Source organism: Malurus melanocephalus, unplaced genomic scaffold (genome assembly GCF_030028575.1).
Source record: "Malurus melanocephalus ecotype Western Australia unplaced genomic scaffold, MMel_1.1 scaffold_52, whole genome shotgun sequence".
Lineage (NCBI taxonomy): Eukaryota > Metazoa > Chordata > Aves > Passeriformes > Maluridae > Malurus > Malurus melanocephalus.
In genome coordinates this window covers 916,307-940,065 of record NW_026623284.1, presented here as the reverse complement: position 1 = coordinate 940,065, position 23,759 = coordinate 916,307, and the positions used below count along the sequence as shown (strand labels likewise).

Below are 23,759 nucleotides of genomic sequence, written 5' to 3'. Positions count from 1 at the left end.
AAAAAAAATGCAAATAATTATGTGTTTAATTATGTGTTTAACAAAGTATTTACTTTTCCACACTTCTTTCTGTTCCCTTTCTCATGTGTCTATCCAGCAGCTGGGGTGATCCAGCAAGAACTGGGCTGGTGAACTCACCGATTCTGCAATCCTGGCCACTGCAGAGACTGTCAAACCAAAGAGGTCTTCACCCTTCAGATAGCCGGGAAACAGCTGGAGCATTTCAGATTCTTTTCTAACAGAAGCAACGGGCTCCAAGATTTTATCCCACACACCTACACAACCATTGGGAGAGAATTACAGTGATGAAAGAAATAAAGGACTATTGCACTTGGTTTTGAAACAAATGCCTGAGGATAAGAGAACCAGAACCCAGTACTGAGAAAGCTTTTGTCTTAGCTTGTGTATACAAACAGGCGAGGGTCTAAAATGTGGAGAATGATTTGGTGAGGTGCTAATTTTGGGGATTTAAGAAATCCCAAACACACCACTGATTCTGCACCCTCAGTTCTCATGAATGAAGCTTTCAATGTTCTCAGCACGGAAAGTCAGTCCTCTGACAAGAACATGGAGAGGGTTCTCATGAGAAATCCTGCTGAAGTAGAATTTTCTGAGAATACAAAATATATTCTATTTCCACTGATGGTCTGTGCTCATTTTGTGTGGGCCATTCACTGGCACTGCTCTGACTGGGCAGACTGGSGCTGAGGGTATCAGCACCCAAGCACAAAGGCCTTGAGCATATTCATGAGCTGTTTTCTAAGACCTGCCCATATGTTTATGGACACCCACACATTCTTCACCCTGACAGAGACATTACCCACACTGAGAACAACGTGGTCACTCAGCTGCTTTTAGAGCTCCCTAACTTGAGCCCAGCTGATTTGAAGGTAACTGAGCAATGRCTCTGTGTTCAAACATTTTTTTATGAAAGATAACTTGCACTGACTTTCCTACTGCTTTAATTCATTTTCAATGCTCACTCTTTGGTCTCCCTCTGTGAATYTGGAACAATTCTGATCTGTAGCTTATACAATTTCTTCAGAGGTGTCCAAAGTCTTCACAGCACAGTATTAAAAATGGGCGCTGGAAGCTCACTATAAACATTATGTTAGAACAATGTCTGCAACAGTTGTTTCCAACAGGCATGGTACCACTGGARTCAGCACTATCACAACAAATAGCATATCCACAAACTCACTATCTTCGTTCACAAAATTTACCTTTAGGTGTAGTGTCAGTCAGGATCAGATCCTCRTGGCCCTGCTCCACCACCTTGATGACGAACAGCGGGAGCCCGTCCTTCTCCTCGATGGAGCAGAGATAGCGRCAGCGCCTGTTGGCGTACCTCATGCTCCAGTAGAGCCGGCTGGCCTCGTACCCCACGGGGAACAGGGCTTTGGAGGAGTGGAAGGCCTGCATCTGCTGCGGCAGCAGCTGGCCCACGGCGTGGAAAATGAGGCTTCCCACACGGAAGGTGTGGTCGCGCTCGCCGCGCTGGACGATGCTGGCGATCTGCCGCACCTCGTCGCGCTGCACGTACACCCTCCGGAACACTGCGAAGTAACTGAGCTCCTGCTCGTGAGTTCCCTTTGGTTTGTGCATGGGGCAAAGCATGGTCTTGTCTTTAAAAAACATGCATTGTGCTTTAATGGCACAGGTAAAGTGATAAATATTGGTGCACCTTAACCTGTGGCAACCGCTGGTGGCACCCATTTTGTGACAGAACATGCATTTCATCTGCAGGCCTCTCCGCAGTGCTAGTTCCACGTTTATTAAGGCACCAGCTTGTGTCTCGTAGACTTCTGTAGACCAAAGAGCACAGTTCAAATGGACCCAAAGGTCTAAATCCAGGTTAAGAAGCCTCGCTGGTCCATCGGTTAATCCRTCACCTTCCTCATGACAGAAGCAACATTTCCTATAGTCTTTAGGCACAGGGTCTGGCTTAAGGGTTGTGCCCAGTTTTTTAAGGAATTCGTCTATTTCTTCTTCACAAGGAGGTTTGAATGATCCTTTAGGAATCACAATCTGAATGCTCCACTTTTTCCATTTCATCCCTTTCCATTTCTTACTGGGAGGCCGGCAGTCCTCCAGACTGCYGTGTATTGCTTTTAACCTGGGTTTGAGTTTCACCGTTACCTTCAGCTCATCCGGTTTCGCCTCTACCTTGGCTGCTTCAAAYGCAGGGGGGAACATGATGGGGGGTGATGAGGGTGGAGAAACCTTCTCCTGCAGCTGAGGCAGGCAGTGGACATCCAAAGTGGAGATGTTGTTGCTGTACTGATGGAATGCTTTGGGCGGCCTCTCCTTCATCGGCGACTGTGGCAGAGATGGGACCGATTCCTGACAATCAACAGAAAACTCTTTAAGAAAACCCGAGACTTGTTAACTACTCAATGTATCCTGAAAACYTGGGCAGCTAAGAAGAGGAGAGGGTTCTCCGAATACTTCAAATSAAGATGCAGCAACAAAGATGGAAATTATCCTGACCTGTTTTAACACAGTTTGGGCTGAGACAGGGAGCAGGAAATTCTCCCAGTCCATCTAGAACATGCTGCCCTTTAATATACGAGAGGAAGCACAAATAATTCTTTGTCCTTGTTCTGAATGCAAAACTGCTCGAATGCCATGAGTGAGCTGAATGCCAGCTTTAGCTCTAAGGGATTCTTACACAGTTTTGTTACAACACAAAGTAACTTTAAAATATGGGTCACAGAACTAATTTAAAACATAAGAATATGGTGTTTGGTAGAAGTGGAAAATTTAGAAGCAATGCCACATATTTTCTTCCTGGAAACAAGTGGGGAGAAATTCCTGTAGGGCTCTGGATTAGATATACCTCGAGGACTTAAACTATTCTGTCACAGTAAACAAGAATTATACCTGCAGAGAGTTGTTTAAAAAAAAAAAAACAAAGAGAGAAAACAAGAACAACAAAGGAAGTTTAGATTATGAAGTGCTTAATGTGGTTTGTGTGATTAATCTTGGAAGAGTAAATTAAAGGATCAAGAGGCTGAACATGACATTTAATTAACTTAATTAGGTACATGCTGATGCACTTGTAGAAAATTGTTAACCTGTTTATAAACAATTGAAAATGAGCTACACGGGACACTAAAAGGATGTGGATGTACACGGTTATCTTCTACAGGGTTGTGTTTTTTTAATTCAGTTTCTCCTGAAAAAGTGAGTAGGCTACACTTGAACAAAATTTCAAACCATACAGTCCATACAGGTCTGAGAATGCATTAATTAGGTAGAGCTTGAAAGACATGGCCTTCATGATTCTATCCAGTGGTGTAGGGGTAAAAAGGCACATTTGATCTAGAAACAGCAGAAACCAAAAAGTACACAAAAAATTTTAACTGGGAGAAAATAAAACTCAGCASGATCATTCAGTCTTGAGTGAAGACTATTTCACTTTTAATGGTTAAACAATCAGATAAATTTAAGTTCACCTTCCTCTGACACAATGACCCTGGACACAGCAAAAAATGATGCCCTTGAGTTTCTCTCAGGTGTCAAAGACATCCCTTGCAGTGTCTGTGGGTAGAGAACTACAGCAGAATATTAGGAAGCACCAGAGAAAATTCCCTGGTCTAATTCCACTTTCAGTGGAATAAACTTCTTCAAATATACTTCTCCAGTAATTAGAGCCTCTTTTTCCTCATCASTGTCAGTTCACAGGCTCCTTACTGGTGTTTTGGTAATCAATGCTTTAAAATGGCAGCTTTGCCCAAATACAGTCAGGGAACAGGATTGTATTTTCCCAGTTACACTGAACAAATGAAACTCCTTTTGCAAACTTACTGCTCAATTATTATTTTCACAGTTGTAATTCTTTTTTTTACTGTATAAGCCAAATCCAAATGCAGTATACACCCCTTAAAAATGTGTCTGTGGTTGTGTACAATGCCCAGAGAACTTGAATGACTGATTTTTTGAGACTGCATCATCAAAGCCYGGGAGGGCAGCCAAAGGTGGTGTCTTTTCTGCCACGGATCTGTCAGACACAAAGTTCTGCAAATATGATTTTTATTTCACGCTGCTGGTTCAGAATCTGAGTGTTTGAATATAGAGTAATTAGTTTATAAACCTCTCAAATGAAGTGCAAGCTTCCCCCTCTCCCCCTTTCTGTTCTCCAACAAATAGCTGCAATAATTTCAGCTCACTCGGGTCTGCCAGTGTTTGATACTTACTTTGTTCTCTGAGTTTTTTGCTTGCACAGCTGCTGAATAAAGAACAAAGCAGTTGTTGCTACAGAATACAATGTCCTTCATTTTATCTGAGCCTTCTTGGGAATCCTGGGAATCAAACACAAAAGAGTATCAAAAGTGCATTTTAATACTATTCTTCATATAGTGAGCGTAATGAAACAAGTCTTCCAATCTGGCTGGAAACTCTTTTATTTGTAGAACATTTGTTAAATAATGAGCGATGCTGTGATATAAATACTTGATTATTTGACAGATCTAACGTTACCACCACCTACACCCTTGTTCTTCAGCATTTCCTGCCTTTCACAGAAGTTTAACAATCAAAATAAAGCATTCTATACCATRCACCCATCTGCTCCATAGGCACTCTTGCAAAGCAAAATCCATTTTCTTTTATCTTTAGATGGCAAAAGAATGTCTCAATAGAGCCTAATCAAAGCCAGATCACACTGTTTTATCTACTGACCCATCTGCAAAACCTTACTGGGAATTCAGAGCATTCCTGCCTGCATGAAGCTGTGTAAATTCTGGCTATGTCTTTGTGGTATGGTCACCTCCTGGTCATTGAAGAGCAACAGCACTTTTTGAAGGAATGACARTTCCCAGTGTAAGGACAAGAGATTCCAACTGAAATCTGATTCCTGCCCCAAAGGAGTGCAAATATTCCAGCTCTTACAGAAATTCCCGGCACAGTAATGTGGCTGCCTCACAAATGAGCTTTTTCTGAATTAACTGCGGTCCCTGAAGAGGTCAGGARAGGAGGCTAGTAGCAGAACTTTGAAAAATCCCATGGATGGGACCTATTTAATGAAATGTACTGAAATTAATTTTGTATCAGTGATAACAACTTTGCCATTTTTCAGTTGCACTGCAGATGTGCTCCAGTGTCCTCCCCTGAATTAGGACATACATGGAAGGGGGACTACACAGGAGAAGCAGGACTTTGTGCCATCCCTGTCATGTGCAAGGAGCCCCAGCTAAGTGCAGGGCCCTGCCCTGGGCACCCCTGTACTGACCTGTTTGAGGAAGGGCAGGTCTTTGAAGGATTTCCTCACCCCACTGCCCAGAACCACGACCTTGCAGTGGGAGCACCAGCGAGGCCTCAGTGCTGAGCCTTCTGCCATGTTCTGGCTGTGATCCTTGTAGCCAGCCAGACCTAGGGAAAAGATAATCTGTCAGAGGATGCATCAGATTAAACTCAATTTAGGAGAGGTCMCAGCATTCCTCACTACTCGAGAGGAGTGGCACCATCCTGGACAGGGCATGGAAGGAGGGTTTTAAACCTTGACCTGATGGATAAATTTTAGAAATCAGACCTAAACCAACTGYGCAAACATGGCAAAAATATATTCTTGTGTAAAAAATGAAAAAATAAACCAACACAGCAATACAGGCTGAAAAACCATGTCACGCTTTCCAGCATGGGAACAACCCTTCTGAATGACGAAATTAAAACCAGACTGAAAAAAAAAMMRCCTAATAGTGTTAYGAACTATGGGAGAAATGCCTCRSTGACAGTGATGTAAAGAGATAATGAAAATCAGAGATGGATCAGAACTACTCGTGGTTAAAACCAAGAGCAAGTCCACATAACATCATAAAAAGAGATAAGTTTTACTTGGAACAAGAATCAATTCTTGAATTCCAGTGCATGAACTGGTGAGGCTGAAATGCATCCATACAGACTCAGTTAAACCCTGGTACCAAACACTGSAAGTTTAAGCCCACTCACCATTGCTGTTGGCAGGGAATGGCACATTGGGCTGCTTCAGTCCGTAGGGCCCCACGATCCTAGCAGGTCCCATGGATCCTGCCTGGGGACCCTGCAGGAGCAGGTGCTGCCTGTACTCCATGGACGGGTTCCCTCTGTGAGTGTTGGTGGCTGCCATGGAGGAYGGGACGTCTGGAGCGTTACTAACCTCGTAGCTGTTGGGAATTCTGACGTGGAGCAGGTTGGAGAATGCTGCTACAACGCTACTGATGTTCTAAAAGCAGTAATAAAAACACACCTTTGTTTACACTGGACAGGGAGTTCAGACAGCAAAAGTACAAATTATTAGAAGATTGCAACMGCAGCGTTATTGCACTGTAACCCCCTCAGAGTCACTATATATAAAACAAATTAACTGCTGTTGTACTTTATATATGTAATACAGGCTTATTTCTTTTACCTCAGCAGCAGTGGGATGTAAAGTAATTGCTACAGAGATAAGGCCAGATTTAGGACCATTCTGGGATGATCCAAGCTGGGAGGCAAAGAAGCCAGAACCAGGCAATGCTCCTGAACCGGGTTCTGATTTTATGTAATTCCTTTTGGCTTCTGAACCTGAAAATAGAACAGAATACAACAGGTTAACCCTACACTTAAGGGACTGCAGAAGGAAACAATCCCAGTGTTAAGTGTTCCCTCTGCTGCRGTCTCACCTTTCCCAGTGCTGCTGGGTAGGATGGGAATGATGGGAGATGGGACAGGTTCTGGGTTCTCCTCCTTTACAACTGACAAGTCTGGATAGCGACTGATTTCCATTCCCACCACRCTTTCAGGAGAGGAAGAAGGAACAAAGCTGTCAGGAGTGTCCCTGTCCTCACAGTGATCTTGAACCCTGGAACAAAACCCGAAAAAACCTGTTCAGGAGAGAGACTAAACTTTTAGTAAGCCAAAGTTATAAATCATGACAGTGAGCTAAAATGAACTGTGCTTCTTGCTACTGGTCCTGGAAGAGAAGCAGGTGGTTAGCCATCACTTCTGGGTATCTCATATTCCACTGCACACATATTCCATTTCTTGGGGAAGATCCATAAAGAAAAACAGAGACAACTAGCAAAGCCAAACCCTTTATTCCCTATGGGTCTATCTACCAGTGTAAAAAAATTAGCATTTAATACTTGAACTGTTTTAGTATTTGAACTGTCTGGCCCTTGTCTACATACAGGTTTCAGTGTTCCAAAGATACCCATATTTTGGGCAGGCAAGTGGAAGGGAGGCAAAAGGGAAGATCTCTGCAGGGAGACTCACATTCCAGCCATTGTTTCTCCCCTGGGAAACTGAGTGGAGCTGTGGCTGCCTCATGCAGACCTGGCTGCTGCTACAGCAGACACCTGTCAYTAAAACACCACACTGCTCCAGGAAAAAACACCTATTTGTCTCATTTTCTGCTGCTTTTAAGAAAGCAAAGTAAGGAATTCCCAAYAGTTTAACAGAATCTAGAGTCTAGCAATGGCAGAAATCACCTATTTCATTATGCCACTCTCTACACATGGAACGTTAAGAGTTAAAATTATTCCATTCCATTCTCTCCACTTCTGTAGCTGTGAACAAAGGATTTTCTTTCTCCACACCTTCACAATCTCATCCACTGAAAGATCACACAATCTGCTCCAAATACCTTTCTGAAGATGTCAGGGAAAACTTACCTTAACTCCTCCTGGTTGTTGTGAGGAGGTGTTGGAAGYGAAGCAGGAACATCCACAGTTTTGGGGCCCTGAGCCATTGCTCTGGCTAATAAATCATCCTGTGGTCTGAAAGGCAACTGGAACTGCTTTGGCCCCAGAGCTTTGGTAACTGAAACCAGAAAGGCACAGCACAATGAGACATCTGGACAGTTCTTTCAGTGATCAACATCCAGTCTGCTGGGCRTGGGTGGGGCCTGATGGTGACACCACACTCAGACATTTGGGAGCTCAAAAAATTGTGAGCATTYAGGATTAACCTCCATTTTACAAAAAACTGCAAATTTTGAGCAAAMGGGGCTTGAAAGGCTTTGGAATGTGCCTTCTGCCACTATGAGAGGATGTTTACTTAAAACCCCACCAAACTACAAAAAATCAACAATTTTGTAACGACAAAAGGATAAAGGTATGAAAAAAGGATTTTAATCACTGAATAGTCCTTACAAAAAGCTAGTACAGAGAACAGAAAGCAWTTTTAACTGTCCAAATTATAAACATCAGGAAATACATACTGCACACACTTCAGTAATGGCTTTAAGCTCACTGAACTAAGGAGCTCACTCCAGTCATTTATACTGGACCCAAAAAAGAGATTATATATATAATTAAATATACATATAAAAYATATAATATAATTATATATATTTTTTATTTCTAAAGAGTATGTCTAGCTCTCAACATGTTTTTGAAAGGGAGCAAAAAAGGTTCTGACATATGACACTATACTAGTTGCTGGGTAGCAATGATTATAACCTTAAAACATGGGGCCATTTTGTTTTYATAAAGGGGTATTGCAACTGAGAASCATCWAGGAGATAACCTGRAGGRKACTGAGGGGAGACCTCACAGCAGCCTMCAGCTTCCTCATGATGGGAAGGRGAGGGGACAGGTGCTGGTCTCTGCTCTGTGGYRACAGTGACAGGACCTGAGGGAATGGCCTGTTGGGTCAGGGGAGGTTTAGGTTASATATCAGAAAGAARTTCTTCACCCAGAGGGTGGCTGGGAACTGGCACAGGYTCACCAGGACAGTGGTCACAGCACCAGCCTGACAGAGCTCCAAGAGCATTTGGACAATGCTCCTGGCCACATGGTGGGACATTTGGGGATGTCCTGTGCAGGGCCAGGAGTGGGACTCGATGATCCTTGTGGGTCCCTTCCAGCTAGGGATGTTCTGTGATTCTGTTTTGCCATTTGTCACAAACAGGACTGTCTTTACAGAACCAACACACTCGAGCCTTACCGTCGTGGCCTCCCAGCACTGCAGCCTTGCCAGCGAGCTCCTCTGTGGTGGCGAAGCCATTGACCAACTTCTGGCAGGCCACGGGCGGTGGCGTGGGAGGGAGAGAGGCCGGGGGGGTCGGGGGATTGCTCAGATTGTTCTGCTGCATGACATTAATTAAAGAACCATCAATCAGGATGGAACACAGGGAGAGAACTCGCCTTGTYCCAGCACCAGACAATGTAACCCACTCAGGGCTTTACACCCAGATGTAGCACTGACAGGCAGCCATAGCTGATGCCCAAGCATGTGACCAAATGCAGAAATGTATCTACTGTAGGAGACACAATGATCTGCTTTTCCTACATCCATGATGTCAGAGAAGCAGTTTACTCGAGGTAAGTGCCAAATACATTGCCAAAAAAAGATGTGGCTGAACTGTTTACAGAAATGCACAAACAACATTTTAAGGAACAGTTTCAAACAAGTTCCTACAGTTTCAGCAAAGTCCCAACTCCATGCTGAGAGAGCTGTTCCACAGTGACTCTCCAGCACCATAAACAAGTCAGCKTCCCCTATTTCCACTGAAAGGCAAGCTGCTTCATATTCAGCACAGGATGAGCTGTTACTGAAGCAGCTACCACAGAGCAGCAGATACTCTGCAAGTTCACACTCTGGGCTACTTCTCACCAGTTTATTCAACTGCACATATTTCAAATGAAAATTTAATGAGCACTTCAGTATCTGTTGTTGCTGCGGTCATGCTACAAAACTAATACTCATTTTGACCACAGGAACTATTTCTGTAGGTCCCATTCCAGCTTACACACTCTGTAAGGCTGGAGAAACCACCACTGGTTTTAATAAGTTTTTGTATTAGGGTATCCAAGCAGCAAATTTGATTCTGCCTGTTCAGTATCTTGCTGCCCTCCCAGTATTGCCACTCTGATCTCAGAGACTGAATTTTAAATGCTGTGGGTTATTAACTCATCAACAAACAGTCTATGCTGTTCAGAGTTCCCAGGTTCTTAGTTAGGGCTTAGTGGGCAGATGAGAAAAAGTCTATTTCCTATTTAATTCACATTAAGAAATCCTTTAATGCTTTCAATGACTTCACAAAGTACTGAAAATGCAGTCTTTTCTGCTCCACAAAACTGCAATTACAATTTTCATTATTTAGGATCCATTCGTTAAAAGAGTGTTTGTAGTTTTTAATTAGTTTACAACAACAGTTTCCAGAACCAACTTTCACTTTCATAGAGTAGAACAATGGTGACTGTTTCACCACTGCACAATCTAGTCTGGAAACAGAAGATTCTTTTTTTTTCTAGTTGCATATAAGGCAGAACTCTGACTAGCAGTAATAATATCATGGAGTTCTCTTCCCACAGAGAGCACACAACAGAAATCCAGGTGAAACCATACCTTGTAAATGAGCTGGGAGTAGTAATCTGAAGCCCCATCAAGAGTAGCACTACCAAAACTTCCAACAAGTCGATTTCCACCATTTAGCTGGCCACTGCCGTAGGGGAGAAAGTGTGCAAAGCTCACACCGATTATTGGTTCCACCAAAGGTAGAAGAGAAAGTTGCTGTATTAAAAGAAAAAAAAATTCAGACATTAATACAAATATTGTACAGAACACTGCAATTTTCCAGTCAGTACAGTGGTTTCTAATTTGAARGAAGAATTGGAATTTATCCACTCTCAGCAAACTGTCAAACATAGGCGTCTGTTTGATAAAGAATGTGGTCTCCTGTTCAGCTCTGGCTCCCTGCCAGCTCATCCAGAGCCTGCCAGAGCTGACAGGAACTCCATGGCTTTGGGAATACCTGCCATGTCAGCCCACCTTCCAAAACAAAACAAACCCAAAACTTGTGAACTCTCCAGTTTTGCCTAAGTTCTCATTTCCCCACCTGTGCTCAAAATTCAACTCAATGGGAGAAAATTCAACTCCCACTGGGAGAAATCCTCTCTGTCACATGTCCCCTGGGCTGCCTTTCCCAGCACCTGCACACTCACCTGTTTCAGCTGGATGAAGGTATCTGCATTAGGATAAACAGCCTGCTTTTCTTCTTCCTCTTTTTTCCTTTTCTTGGACCGGGGACCTCCCTTCTCTCCTGTCCTCTGAGCCCGCTTGTTTCTCTGCTTTTTGGTTTCAGATCCTACATCTGTTCTCTGGAGCTGGCTGTTACTACACCCAAATGCACCTTGCAGCGGGGCTCCTGCAGTTTGCTGGTGGAAAAAAGAAAGGAAGTGCAGCAGAATTTYTGACATGTTAATATACAGTTCAGTCTGATTCACTACGATTTACTGCATGACTCTGAAAGCACATGCACAGCATAATAAATCTCACTGACAACAAAGTGTATTTTACTGGCAGGTGGAACTGTTAAACTGTCCCTACAGACAGAATTATGACCTTCCATTAACACCACTGACATCTGAAAACATCATTAAAACCTCATAGGCCAGAAACATTCACTTTTGAATACCCCCTAAAATAAAATGTACAGTTACATGWGCATGAAACCTTAGAGATGGCTCACGAGGGCCTAATGAAAGACAGACTTGGTGGCAGCAGAAAGGCGTGGAAGTTAATATAATACAAAAGTATTTTGAGGTTAGAAACCAAAAAAAAAAGGGGTTGTGAAACATTTCTGGATTGTCCCACTTGCTTAAGTATTTCCAGTACAAATCTGCAAAGCCTTTCTTCCCATAGAAGCATAGCTGGGTAGAAGGGATCAGAATGGGACTCTAATGCTGCAGGGGCAAGCCAAAATAAAGTCAATTTTTAAAAAAATTCCATTATTATTTTAAACAGCTCTACATGACCCCTACCACAAGTATTCTCACTAATACTCCTGTCACATTTTTCAACTGTGGATCTTTAACACTTAAATTACCTGCTGCTCACAATCACCTTCATTTATATGAGTATTTATTAATTTTAAATGCATTAAAATTTTGTTTTAAGGGTGAGTTTAGAGTTTAGGCAGTCAATACCCAAAAGCAGAGATTTACTTGTGGACAAAAGGCAGGAAAGGAGACAAAAGTTCGTCAGAGCTGTTTCCTCCACCCTTGGACAGGTGTTACATTCCCTCTTTTTCACACATGCACATAGTAAGGAACAAACTATGCTTGGATTCTGCTGACCATAGCATAATCAAACTTGTACCAGGCTCACCATTCCTTCAGCTGGACTCTGCTTCTCTGCTAACTTTTTATCCCCAGAAGCCTCTTCTTCTGCTCTACTGCTGTTCTCCGGTTTCTGGTTTAGAAGAGATGAGGACTTCTTGTTTTTTAGCAGGTGTTTCAGCAGTTCATTCCCTGACTCCCCTTTGGCTGCTGGAGCACCAGGTGGCTGTGCTGGACTCGGAGCTGAAGAGGTTGGCTGTGAAGTGACCTTATCCTCCTCCATCTTAATACTGTTTGGATTTTCTGGTTTAGGCTCAGCTTGACCTGAGCATTGATCAGTTTCTGCCTTTTCCAGTTTAACTTCTTGAAGGCTGGTGGCTGTGTCTGTTTTAGCCTTTTCAGCCTCTGCATTCCCACCGGGCTGTTTCTGGGACACGCTGCTGCTGCTGTTGGGGAGCTTCCCCTCCAGCTCTGGGGAGCTCTGGCTCTCTCCTGTGCCAGACGTCGAGGGGCCCATTAACTCCAGGGACTCCTGCTCATCCTGGTGCCGTGGCTCATTGGGGGTGTTCACTGTGGGGGTGGAGGTAGCATCAGAAATGGTTGGGGTTGATGGTGCAGTGATATCYGAGTGTGGGGTTGACGGGGCTTTTATGGACTCGGCATCGTCGTCCTTTTTCTTTTTCCGTGTCCTTTTCTTTTTGCCTTTCTCCTCAGGGATTATGTCGGAATACAGCTGGATGAGAGACTGGCCTGACACAGGGATGTTTGCTGCCTGGGCCACACCAGTGTCCGACCCACASGGGGCACCACTCCCCAGCACCGGAGATGAGGGCACAGCAGAAGGAAATGGAGGCCTGACCTGGTTCTGTGTAAAGGCAGCCCCGGCGAGATTGCCATGAGTTTGTTTTACATTATGGAAATTGGGGGCTCCACCTGGAACAGCAGATGCATCAGGTGCAAAAGCTGCAGGTCCCACTGGCCTTCGCTCAGTGCTTTGCATAAAACCGGTAGCAGGAGGGGAGGTCACAGCACCCTGCTGCAGGATCTGCCCCATCTGCTGCTGCTGCTGCTGCTGCTGCTGCTGCGGGGATGGCTGCAGGGGCCGCGGGGTTTGCATGAAATCACAAGGCAGCTCAGAATTGAAGAAAGGTATCTGAGATAAGGATGTTTTGTTATTCAGTTCAGGCCCCATCATACTGTGCTGCTCYAGCTCCATCCTCTGCTGCAGMGCTCTCTGTCGATCCACTTCCTGCATCAGCTGGATGCGCTGCCGCTCCTGCTGCTCCCGTAAGCGCTCCTTTCGCTCCCGCTCCTGGAAACTTTCACTGAAAGGGTTGTTGTCCTCAAACTCCACCCTCGGGGGTGGCCCTGACTGTGCAGCTGCGTTTGGGCCAGGCACAGGAGCTGGTGTACCAGGAGCAATTGGCAACGGTGTCATCGRAGGCTGCATCCTTGCTGGATTCATGGAAATGTGACTCGCAGGAGCACTTGTGGGTTGCCATCCAGACAAATTTGGCATCCTGGTGGGGTTGGATTGCCCAGGGATCACCACTGCGTGCTGTTGATGCTGAAGCTGCTGTGCCACCATGGGGAAGTTCTGCTGATTCATTGCTGGTGCTGTTCCTCCTGGAACCATGGRAGGCTGAGCCTGGACACCTGGCATTATGGAATGGGGGGCCATCCCACACTGCTGCTGTTGCTTGATTCGGTATTCCTCAATCAGCTCCGCGTGCTCCTTCTGCTGCTTCCGGATCTAAACATTGAAACAGTCATTATTCATCTCTGCCACGTACTGCCTGTGTTAGCAGCATAAACCATGTAACTCACCACTGTAATTCCAGCAGACAACAAACCTCAGGCAAAAATAGCATTTCTGCAGTTTTTAATGCTAAACTGCCATTATTTCATTAGAAATACTCCCCATTCCAAGACTTCAGACAAAACAGCAGTGTCTCAAAGTTCTAATTACACACCAAGACTGAACTGTGCTAGAGAATAGACAAACATAAACCAAGAGTAATCCTTAATCTACAGATCTTATTATCCATGCACACGACAAAAACAATTGGGAACAATCAGGATACAGAAAACAGTGAGAGGGATGATGCTCACACATCAGCAACATTTTTAAAAGATGTAACTGGGAAGGAAGAGTTTGCAGTGYGATGGAGATTCCCATCTATTCAGAGGCAGATCCTCCAACATCTCACATCAGATGAAAATGCAACTGCTGCTTGAAAATTTAAGATTCTAAGACAAAATAAACTCAATGTGGACACTACAAGTTATGTCTTCTAGCTGAGGCAAACAAGAGAAGCCAAGGGCAGGATATGACAGTGTCAACTACACAAGCAGGAGCAATTCAGAAACACTGCATATACTCAACTAAACTTATCTCTAAAAAAGCAAAAGACCTTGCAACCCGCTGGTTAATGACCCACATATCATAGAAAATCTCTAATTTCTGTTCATTAGATTAGGAATTCCATGTCTTACATTTGCTATTTGTAGGGATAGAAAAACTCTGTAACATGATTTGAACTGTTTGATAGCCCTCTCCTTTACCTGAAGCAAGGGGTAAGGGAGAAAGCTCAGGATAGCAGTGAAGCAACAGGACACACTTCAGGCTGCAGGACAGATGTATCCAAAATGTTATTTACACAATAATCCCAGGTCCAAGATGATTTATCARCTCTGCCTCAGCACTTCACAGAGCCACTGACTGAATCCATCTGCACTGCACAGATCCAGTGCTCCAGGGCTTCTCCCTGGTCCWGCAGCACTAAACCTGTGCTGGCTCTGTGGGGCTGTAGCATGAGCCATCCAAAGCACCACACCCTGCAGGGATGGATCAGCCCTGACTGTCYCTGCAAGGAGCTGAGGTGTCCAAGGCCCAGAGCTGAGCACAGCCCGAGATCTCAGCAGTACAGGCAGAGCAGGGCAGAGCTGTGACACAGATACAATGCCACAGAGGCCAGCTGGCAGGGTTTGTGTGGATCCATGCCTGGGCACAGCCAGCTCTAGGCTCTCTGTGTCTGTGTCCAGGACCAGCCACTCACAGGGATCCCAGAGCTCTTTTCTCTCTCAGAGACACTTCAAAAACTAATAGAAGCTTGATTACAGAAAAAGAATTTGATCTGATTTGAAAGAGTGGCAAATTGCTTCCAATAGAAGGTCCTTAAAACTGTACTTTAAACCTCATTTAAGCTCCTACAGGGTACAGAATAAAATACTGCTTAAGATGTGGATGAATCAACCACTGGTCTAAATCAATGGCTAAAGGGCAGTGGATGGCATCTGCCAGTAGTAGATTAAATTTAAATTTAAAAATTACAAATAAGAGAACCTTAATTATGGGGCAGTAAATGAATCTGCCAGCAATGTCTTGATTAGCAGCTGTTACTTCAGCCTAACTCCACCATAAGATTAGACTGTCATTTGTATAATAAAGATTGGTTAAAGGGAATTTTTTTTCATCTATTCTACTTATGATTCATTGTGGAAGGGGAAAAAATTATACAGACGTAATTTACTCACTCCATCCCTCTTCTACGCAGTGGAAAAATGAGCCAACTTATATCCCATCCATCAYATACTCTGTCTTGAAGTAACACAGGAGCAAGAACACGAGGGACAGATATCACTCAGGACCTCATTCCAAGCTGTCTGCTGCCAATTTTTTTCCTTCATATTAGTAAAGGATAATTCTAAAACATTTTCATTTTCAGCAAACCTAATTGATCCTGACAATCATGCCAGATAATTTATAAAAAATGTCTTGGAGAACACTGCATTCACTATTGGTGGGCAGATCATTTAACAAACCTATCACAGATTTCAAYTCACTTGCTATAATCACAGTTACAATATGCAAAATTCCAACTTAATGTAAGGAAAAAAAACCAAAGATCAGTGGAGTGGTTACATGTAGAAACAGGGGCCCAGAGAGGCTGGGAAATCTCTATCCTTGGAGACTTACAAAACTTGACTGGCAAGGTGCTGAGTAACCTGATTTAATCATGAAGCTACTTCTCCTTTGATCATGACTAAAAGATCTCCAGATATACCTCTGACCTGTGCTACTCCATGACACAATACTGACAATCAGAATCCAGGAATGAGACAGACCATAAAACTAGACTAACACTAAAGATATAATGGAAAGAGATCTTCAAACAGTAAAAAAAGATTAGGGTTATGAAGCTCATTCAAGCCTGAAACAAAGCCCTGCGTGCTAAAACTTTCTCTGAACATTTCATTTTTGCTTTGCATGGTGCCAGGAACTCTGCTGCAAGACACTTTGCTAAGGAATTCCCTTCTTCCCTAACCAAGCTTTTTGTCTTCATGTTTGCCACAGCATATTCCTCTGCAGCTCCAGTGTTATTTGCACTCCAGAGCTGTTACAGAACAGACCAGAACAGAACAGGGCGTGACTCCCTTTAAGTGAAGCTCCACTGTATGTATCTTTCAGAAGACTGAAAGCATAAAGTGATACCAGTGGGACAGCTCAGTGCCAAGGTGAGCAGTGTGGATTCCAGSTGATTACCTGATCTAGCTGTTTCTGGACCATACTTTGCTGCTCAGTAACATGTTTAAGCTGTTCTGCATCTTCCTCTGGGAACTCCCGGCCGGCTTTCTTGGCTGTGCGCTGTTTGGCTGAGAGGGCCTTTTTGGATTTTCTGTGGGCTCCAATCTGCTCTTCCAGGTACTTCTGTTGCATTTGAAGAAGTTGTTGTGTATCTTGCAGCCATTCCTCGTATTGCTTTCTTTGTGAATCATCTAGAGAAGAAGGGAAACGAGGTGTGATACTGATCTCATCTTGGAGATGAGCTAGCAGGATGAGAGCTGTGATGATCATCCTGCTTTTCAGAACTCAAGTTTAACCATCAGGTTCCCCCCGCTTATTTTAAAAATCTAGTGCTCAAATTCAGCCRAATTTGACAGAGAATTTGGTATTTTAAGAAATATTTCTTGGAGATGTTGGAGTAAAGGAGACAGATACCCAAATTATTGCATTTGTGAGAGAAAGCAGTTTTAACATACTCCATTTCAGGAGACATCAGCCCTCTGTCAAGCCAGCAAATGTGCACTCATTAATGAGGMAATGTGAATTTGAGACCAGCTACAGAACTCAGTGATACCCTGCTCTGGCACAGAACAGGGGACATGGAAGATCTCTGAAAGTACTCAAGTACGAAGAGATTASGGAGCAAGGACATAGATTTACAGGAAACACAGCCCGTTTAATTCTAGTGATGAAGAAAACTGTTGTACATACAAAATTCATTTTTATTACCATGTCTAAGAAAAAGATTAAAATCATGAATACCATCAAATATTCATRAAGTGAAAGAAAGATAGTGTCTTTGTAAAAACCACTTTGTCAGTATCAGTCCTTAGCATGCGGCCTTCAGCACCAGTGCCWTTTCCTTCTCTCAAAATAAATGGCTCTCATTTATGCTCTGAGACATTGCTCTTCTTAAAAATGAGAAATGCTCATCTGCCACGGGYTGTCCATTGCCCTCTGATGTTTTTCTGGAGGCAAAACAACCATGTCTGATAACACTTGATCTCAGAACAGAAAGCACGAGACAATGCTGGTGATGGTCATTTGTCTCCTGACAATGACCAGTGATGGTGTTGGTCATTTGTCTCCTGCTCACACTTTCAGTGAGCTGGGACACCAGGAGTACAGTGTGGATCTCCCCAAATATCCTGTTTGACAAGGATACCACAGCAGCAGCATGTCAATAAAACCACATCCTCCTTGTGCTCCAGACCCTGCCACCTCCAACTTTATGAGTCCCTGTGTCAGTGACATCTTTGACTCTGAATACTCCACTAAASCCACTCAGGGTGAGCTACAGCTTTGAGGGGATTGTGTTTCCAGAAGAAAATTTTGCACAACTGATCCCACAACCTGAGGGGACAATTGAATGCAAACACTGAGAGTAACATGAGCAACATAAAAGTACTGAAATATTAATGAGTTCCAGGTAAGAGAAACTGCTGCTGAACTGAGAAACAGATTTACTCAAGTGCTCAGAACCCACCACCACCCAACCAGAACAGGGCCATGCTGAGTGCCACATGAAATCTCACAACAAATAACTAACACAGGTAATATTGCCAAAGCTCCTTACTGCATACTCAGTGCTGCTACTCCAACTTTTGAAAATGTGAAGGTGTTTACTTCTGTTTCTTATTCATAAACATCAAGTGAAGGTTTTGTAGCGATAGAAACTTTTTTACACATGCTTCCTGTCCCAAAAATATGCTTAGTTTTAATTTCTGCTAATAAATCTTTCTCATCACAGAGACTAGGATTCACAATTGATTTAGGGCAGTCAGAAATGGAATGCAAAAAGCTTGTGCTCTGTACTTCTGCTTTCAACAACTCTGCTTCACAGCCAGGCTTGCCTAACTAATGCCTGGAAAGCTTTTTCTGGTATTTGTTCAAACGACAATGATGCTGCACAAAACTTTCTGCTTCTGAAAAAAAAGACTCATCAATATCGACAGTTGTTCTCACTGAGCTCAGAATACTGCAACACAACCAAAGATCAGGTTTCTCATACAGCAGGCTGCCAGTTAATACATTACTGCTCTCATACATATCCAAATAATGTTAATTTTCTGATTCCCTCTGTCCTTACGTTGCTTTGTTGATGCAAGCTTCCAGAAAAAAATGTGAACAGCACTTATTACACACCACCTCATTATGTGCCATCATAATGATGAAATGACTTAATTTTGAAAGGATGATTGTTTGAGAGACAGGAACTATTTACAGATAGTTCATTTTAAAGAAAAAAGAACTGCAAAATGAAAAAAAGAATCATACAATAAATTATTAGATCTTTACTTACTGACAAAACCAGGACCAAAACTGGGAGGATTAGGTCTAGAAATCTGAGGYGTTAAACTTCCATCCTAGAAATTTCAGTAAAACAGACAGACAAGGATATTAAATCATGATTCAATTRAAGTAACCAAAACTTAGTTATCATAATTAAACAGTTTTGTTTCAACCCCATATCAAGTTGCATTACCTGTGTAATTGCCTGCTGCATATGATTTTGGCCTTCACCAGTCTGAGCCCCTGGCACTGGCTGACCCATAAAGGGAAACCTATTGATAAACAAAGAATAATTGTAACCTTGAAAACTGGCATTTTAGGAGAGAGACAATCTTTTCTSTTATGGTCAATTTAAACAAAGCATTCAAATATTTTAGAGACATTCACTTGAATCTCTGTACCAAACCTTTTCAACATCTGGAGAATACAGACAACGTTTTGCCCTTGGTTGCATTTTACATTTTTCCGAGAGATGGAAGTAAATTTGACCYACTGTGCTACAACAGTGAAAACACACACACACACAAATCTCTATTTGTATTTTAATATTTCACAATTTAAAGAAAACCAGTTTAATATATTTTGGTTCTATGGTCACCAGCACAGTCAGCTGGAGCTGGGTAAATGCACACCATGGGTAAGCCATGCATTACCATGTGGCACAAGACAAGAGCAAACACTTTAAAGGGCCACACAATTAGAGCAGGCACAGATCCTTGCTGGCCCATGGACTCCCCACTTATATTGAGAACAGCCAGGGTGGAGCCTGCACAGTTGACAGTTCCTTTTATCCTCAGAAGGGATTTAAGGGGAGTATGGAACTTCCTCTACTTGAGCTAAATCTTAATTATATCCAGCATTAAATAATTCACTGCAACATGAAGTGCCACAGTTACATGGCCACCCAGAGTTTTCTAGCACAGCCTGTGGGAGATGTGTCATTACCTCAGGAGTAAGTGGGAAAACAAGAAGAGCATCAACAGTGAAGCCATGCTGGCCATGTTGACCAATGACATTAAAACTGGAACACAAGTCTGATGCATTTGAATACCTTTTATAGTTCCTACTGCCACACTGGCTTTATTCCTAGGATATAATCCTGTGTTAGCCTAGACTGTGAACTACATGACAGAAAGATTTATTTTTTCATTTCCTCCACAAGGTTTCCCCAAGCTCTGATATTTTGTAGTCCTAAAGAATAGTATCCACTGTTGCCTACCTGTTCATGACCATTGGTGGCATCCCCATGTTGCTCTGTGCCATGACTTTGTTGATCCCCTTGAGAGCCACCATTTTTGCTTTCATGATGGGATCTGTAATCGCATCAAAATCTGTAAGAGAACAGCAGCAGTGGATCACACAGCTGAACATTACAAGTTATTAAATGGAAATTACTCATTTACATTTAGTTCTTGTGTAAATCCTCAGTAAAACAACATCATTGCATTCCTATTTCACATTAATTGTCTTCTCCACTCTGAAATTCAAGGTTAGTAAGAAGTTTCACATATCCTCTAAGAGAAGTTGGTCCAGCAACAGCTGTCCTTGTTTTCAGCAACAACATACAGAAAAAAGCAATCTGAAAGTCCAAAAGTCTGAGAAGGGCTCTAGACCAAATCGGGCCTATGGCACACCAGATTAATAAATTCTATTTACAGGAAGAGATTTTTCTGTGAGCTCAGTTGGCAACTGGCACACCATTGCTAATGCACTGTTAAGAAGAACTTTGATGCTCACTGTGATGGCAACTTACACAATTCTCAAAATTTAGTGCCTCATTAATAACAATTAAATGATAGTGATGGTCTTCAACTGAATGCTCAAGTGCTAAGTTCTATTAAACAACCAGTTTTCCTTAATTTTCTTTAGTACAAGCAAAATTATTTGTGATATTTCTGGCCCTTGCCTAGACTGTGAGTTAGCAACAGCTTTCCATGATCCTTTTCTTTGAGACACACTAATTACTGCAAAAAAATATCCTAAAACAACCACAGAATTGATAGATCAAATATCCAAAGGTCAGCCACTGTACTTGATCACTCAATTTTGTTTACAAGGGATGCACTTACTCTATATCACATATGAAAACCTAAAGTATAAATATGTGACCACAGCTGATGTCACAAATATTACCAGTAAAGCAGAGTTACCCTGATCCTGGTAATGACAACAGGAGCCTTGCCACAGAGTTCCGAATTCCACCTACATGTTCAACTTCCCTTTGTACCCAACAGCCAGCTTGATTTTCATTCAACCTTCAAGCTCTAGATATTTACCTGCTTCTCGAAGTGCTGTGGATTATTTAACTATTTATTGCTACATTTTTTAAACACCAACCAGCACACAGACAAACAGAACTCCCACRTACCAATATTGGGGAAAAATGGCTCTGAACGCTGGCGAATCATGGCTTGCATCTGTCGCTGCTGCTGCTGCTCCTGCCTTTCCTGATCCAAGAGGTCCTGCAGAAGAAGTGGCTGTTCCTCTAGCAGAAGTGGCCTCTCCCGGTTTTGCTGCTGAGCTAATGGTTGAGGGAGCATCATCTGTTGGGGACCAGAGATGCCACTGGGACCAGGACGGTTTGGTACAGCCACAGTCTGATTAGATGTCTGTCCTGGCCCAAAGTTATGATTAGATGACTGACCCTGAATAAATCCTGGATTTGGTGACCCTTGAGGAAAATTATGGTTCATTCGTGGAACCATGGGCAGATTTGAATTTAAAGTGTTTTCCAAGATCTGTCCAGCAGGTGTCATGAGTGTTTGTGGAATACCTGATCCATGGTTCATTTGTGTGGGTGGCAGAGATTGAGATGGAGATCCCAGAGTTCTTGCTTCAGCGCTGTCTGAGCTTTCACTAGACAGCAAACTTGAGAGGACTGGGGTGGACCCAGAAATACTGCAGGAACTTACTGCTCCTTGAACAGGCAGTGGAGCMGATCCCTGAGCATCTGGACTAGGCACAGTTGTATCTTGACTAGGAACAGCAGGAGTTTTGTCAGGGAATTCTGGGTTAGCGGGTTGCACAGRAGCCTTTTCTCCATCCTTTAACTCCACTTCAGCAGCCTGTTGTGTACTTGTGGACTCAGCATTTCCATCACCTTTTTCATTTTCATTCTTCTTTTCCTCCTGAGTGTTTGGGGAAAGTACTTCTGTTTTAATTTCATTTTCTGTAGCTGATTTCTTTGGTGGAGACTGGGTCTCAGCAGAGGCAACAGCTGTATCACCTTGTTCTTTCTGTTTGGGTTCTTCTGCCTTGCCCTGGATATCTAGTTTGTCATCAATGGGGACACTAAGGTCTAGTTCTTCGTTAAACATTCCTTTCTTATCCCCCACATCTAGGTCTGGGTCTGTGTATGCAATTAAATCAAATTCCCCAGATCTCAGAAGATCATCAAGGTGAGGATCATTGGTTTCCAAATTATCTAGAGTGTCCAGGTCATCTCCTTTCCCATCCTCTGTGTCTAGGTTCAGATTTTCCAAATCCTCATCGTCTAAATCCTTGACTTCAACCCCATCAAGGTCTTTTACATCCAAATCTTTCACAGCAGGATCATCAGGATCAAGCTTTTCTTCCAGACCATCACTTGGCTGGTTGGGAATCTGCAAGTTTGCAGAGTCATCAGTTGGTGCAGATGAAGACAAAGATGGCCCTGAGAAGGCATCTGCGACAGGCTGACCCAGAGAACGCATTACAAGTGCAGATGGGTTCTCAGGATTGATCTGATCCTGCTGGGACTGGGACATGTGCTCCAAACTTGCAGACATCTGCAACTGGTTAGGTATTCCTTGAGAATTATGCCTCAGCGGCTCTGCCTGCCTCGGGCCTGGAAAATCCTGCCTGGGCAGGAAGCCGGGGTGCCGCTGGTGCTGAGCTGCCGCATCCATCACAYTGGCAGCAGAAGGATTGAAGGGCAGCCTCGGCCTCCCATCAGGAGCTCTGTGACGCAGCTCGATGAACGCCTGACCCAGGATGTTGTGCTGCTGGACCGGAATTCCCTGCGGGGGAAAATGCTGCGGGATCCCAGAGGGGTTACCCATCTGTGGGTTGTTCACTGGCCGGGGCAGGTCAATGGACAGGGATCTCCTCAGCTGGGGGGGAACTCCAGGGCGCTGCATCGGCTGCTGGGGACCAAGGAAACGCTCCTGACCCGAGGGTGGACCATGGCCACCGCCTGGAAACCCATACCTAAAATAAAGCAGGAAAGGCTAAAATCATCTTTTTTTTCTCAGTCTCACRTAACTATTCAACAAAATGCTTTACAGGACGCATTCATCAAGAGATTTAAATAAATGTTTTGACTGATTATGCTTACATTTAAATGAGCTTTATGACTACAATAAAATAATTGCTTTAATTATATTTAATAAACAACCTGTTTTCAATTTCAGTAATAATAATAATGGATAGAAAACTCTGACAGTCAGAACTAAGCTAGTAATTAAAATACACGTTAATGCAATTCAGAGCAAAAAAAATAACAGTGTGTGGATTTAGCAATTACTGAAATAAATCCAGATACTGAAAAAATTAATTTCTGAGATGACAATGTATGTTGATACTGGTTTTCATTTTACATAACAGCATTCATTGTAAAAATAGCACAGACAGAAGCTGATGTTAGATTACATATTCATTAGAAATGGAAACAAGAATATTACATTTATTCATTATTAAGACAGCAAAAATAAAATTTGACCTTTGACTTTTTTTTTAAAGAAATGCCCCAAAACCATGGACAACATCTTTCAGATCGCATAACCTTGACTAGTTCTGCAGTTTCTCCATTTATATTTCTGAAGACTTCCCAACAGAAGAGTGTGAAACACTGTTAGTGTGAAACACACATTCTAAAGTTACAGAAAACCCACTGTATG

General features: G+C 43.1%; 1 protein-coding gene across 13 annotated transcripts in view; it reads right to left on the bottom strand.

Moving 5' to 3' along the window:
- Nucleotides 1-23,759, bottom strand: part of KMT2C (lysine methyltransferase 2C) — a 189,509-nt gene that overhangs the window by 4,656 nt on the left and 161,094 nt on the right. For 9 of the 13 annotated variants that reach the window (XM_057365380.1, XM_057365384.1, XM_057365385.1 and 6 more), the window contains 17 exons: nt 21,251-23,070; nt 20,102-20,213; nt 19,076-19,154; nt 18,893-18,956; nt 16,570-16,802; nt 12,064-13,776; nt 10,908-11,120; nt 10,312-10,476; nt 8,908-9,049; nt 7,632-7,779; nt 6,642-6,820; nt 6,389-6,543; nt 5,950-6,202; nt 5,234-5,373; nt 4,200-4,304; nt 1,224-2,343; nt 139-275 (listed from right to left, as the gene is read on the bottom strand). In XM_057365380.1, coding sequence (XP_057221363.1) covers nt 139-275; nt 1,224-2,343; nt 4,200-4,304; nt 5,234-5,373; nt 5,950-6,202; nt 6,389-6,543; nt 6,642-6,820; nt 7,632-7,779; nt 8,908-9,049; nt 10,312-10,476; nt 10,908-11,120; nt 12,064-13,776; nt 16,570-16,802; nt 18,893-18,956; nt 19,076-19,154; nt 20,102-20,213; nt 21,251-23,070 — 6,778 coding nt within the window. The remainder of the gene's footprint in view (nt 1-138; nt 276-1,223; nt 2,344-4,199; nt 4,305-5,233; nt 5,374-5,949; nt 6,203-6,388; nt 6,544-6,641; nt 6,821-7,631; nt 7,780-8,907; nt 9,050-10,311; nt 10,477-10,907; nt 11,121-12,063; nt 13,777-16,569; nt 16,803-18,892; nt 18,957-19,075; nt 19,155-20,101; nt 20,214-21,250; nt 23,071-23,759) is intronic. The other 4 variants (XM_057365382.1, XM_057365392.1, XM_057365383.1 and 1 more) reach the window with 2 other exon arrangements.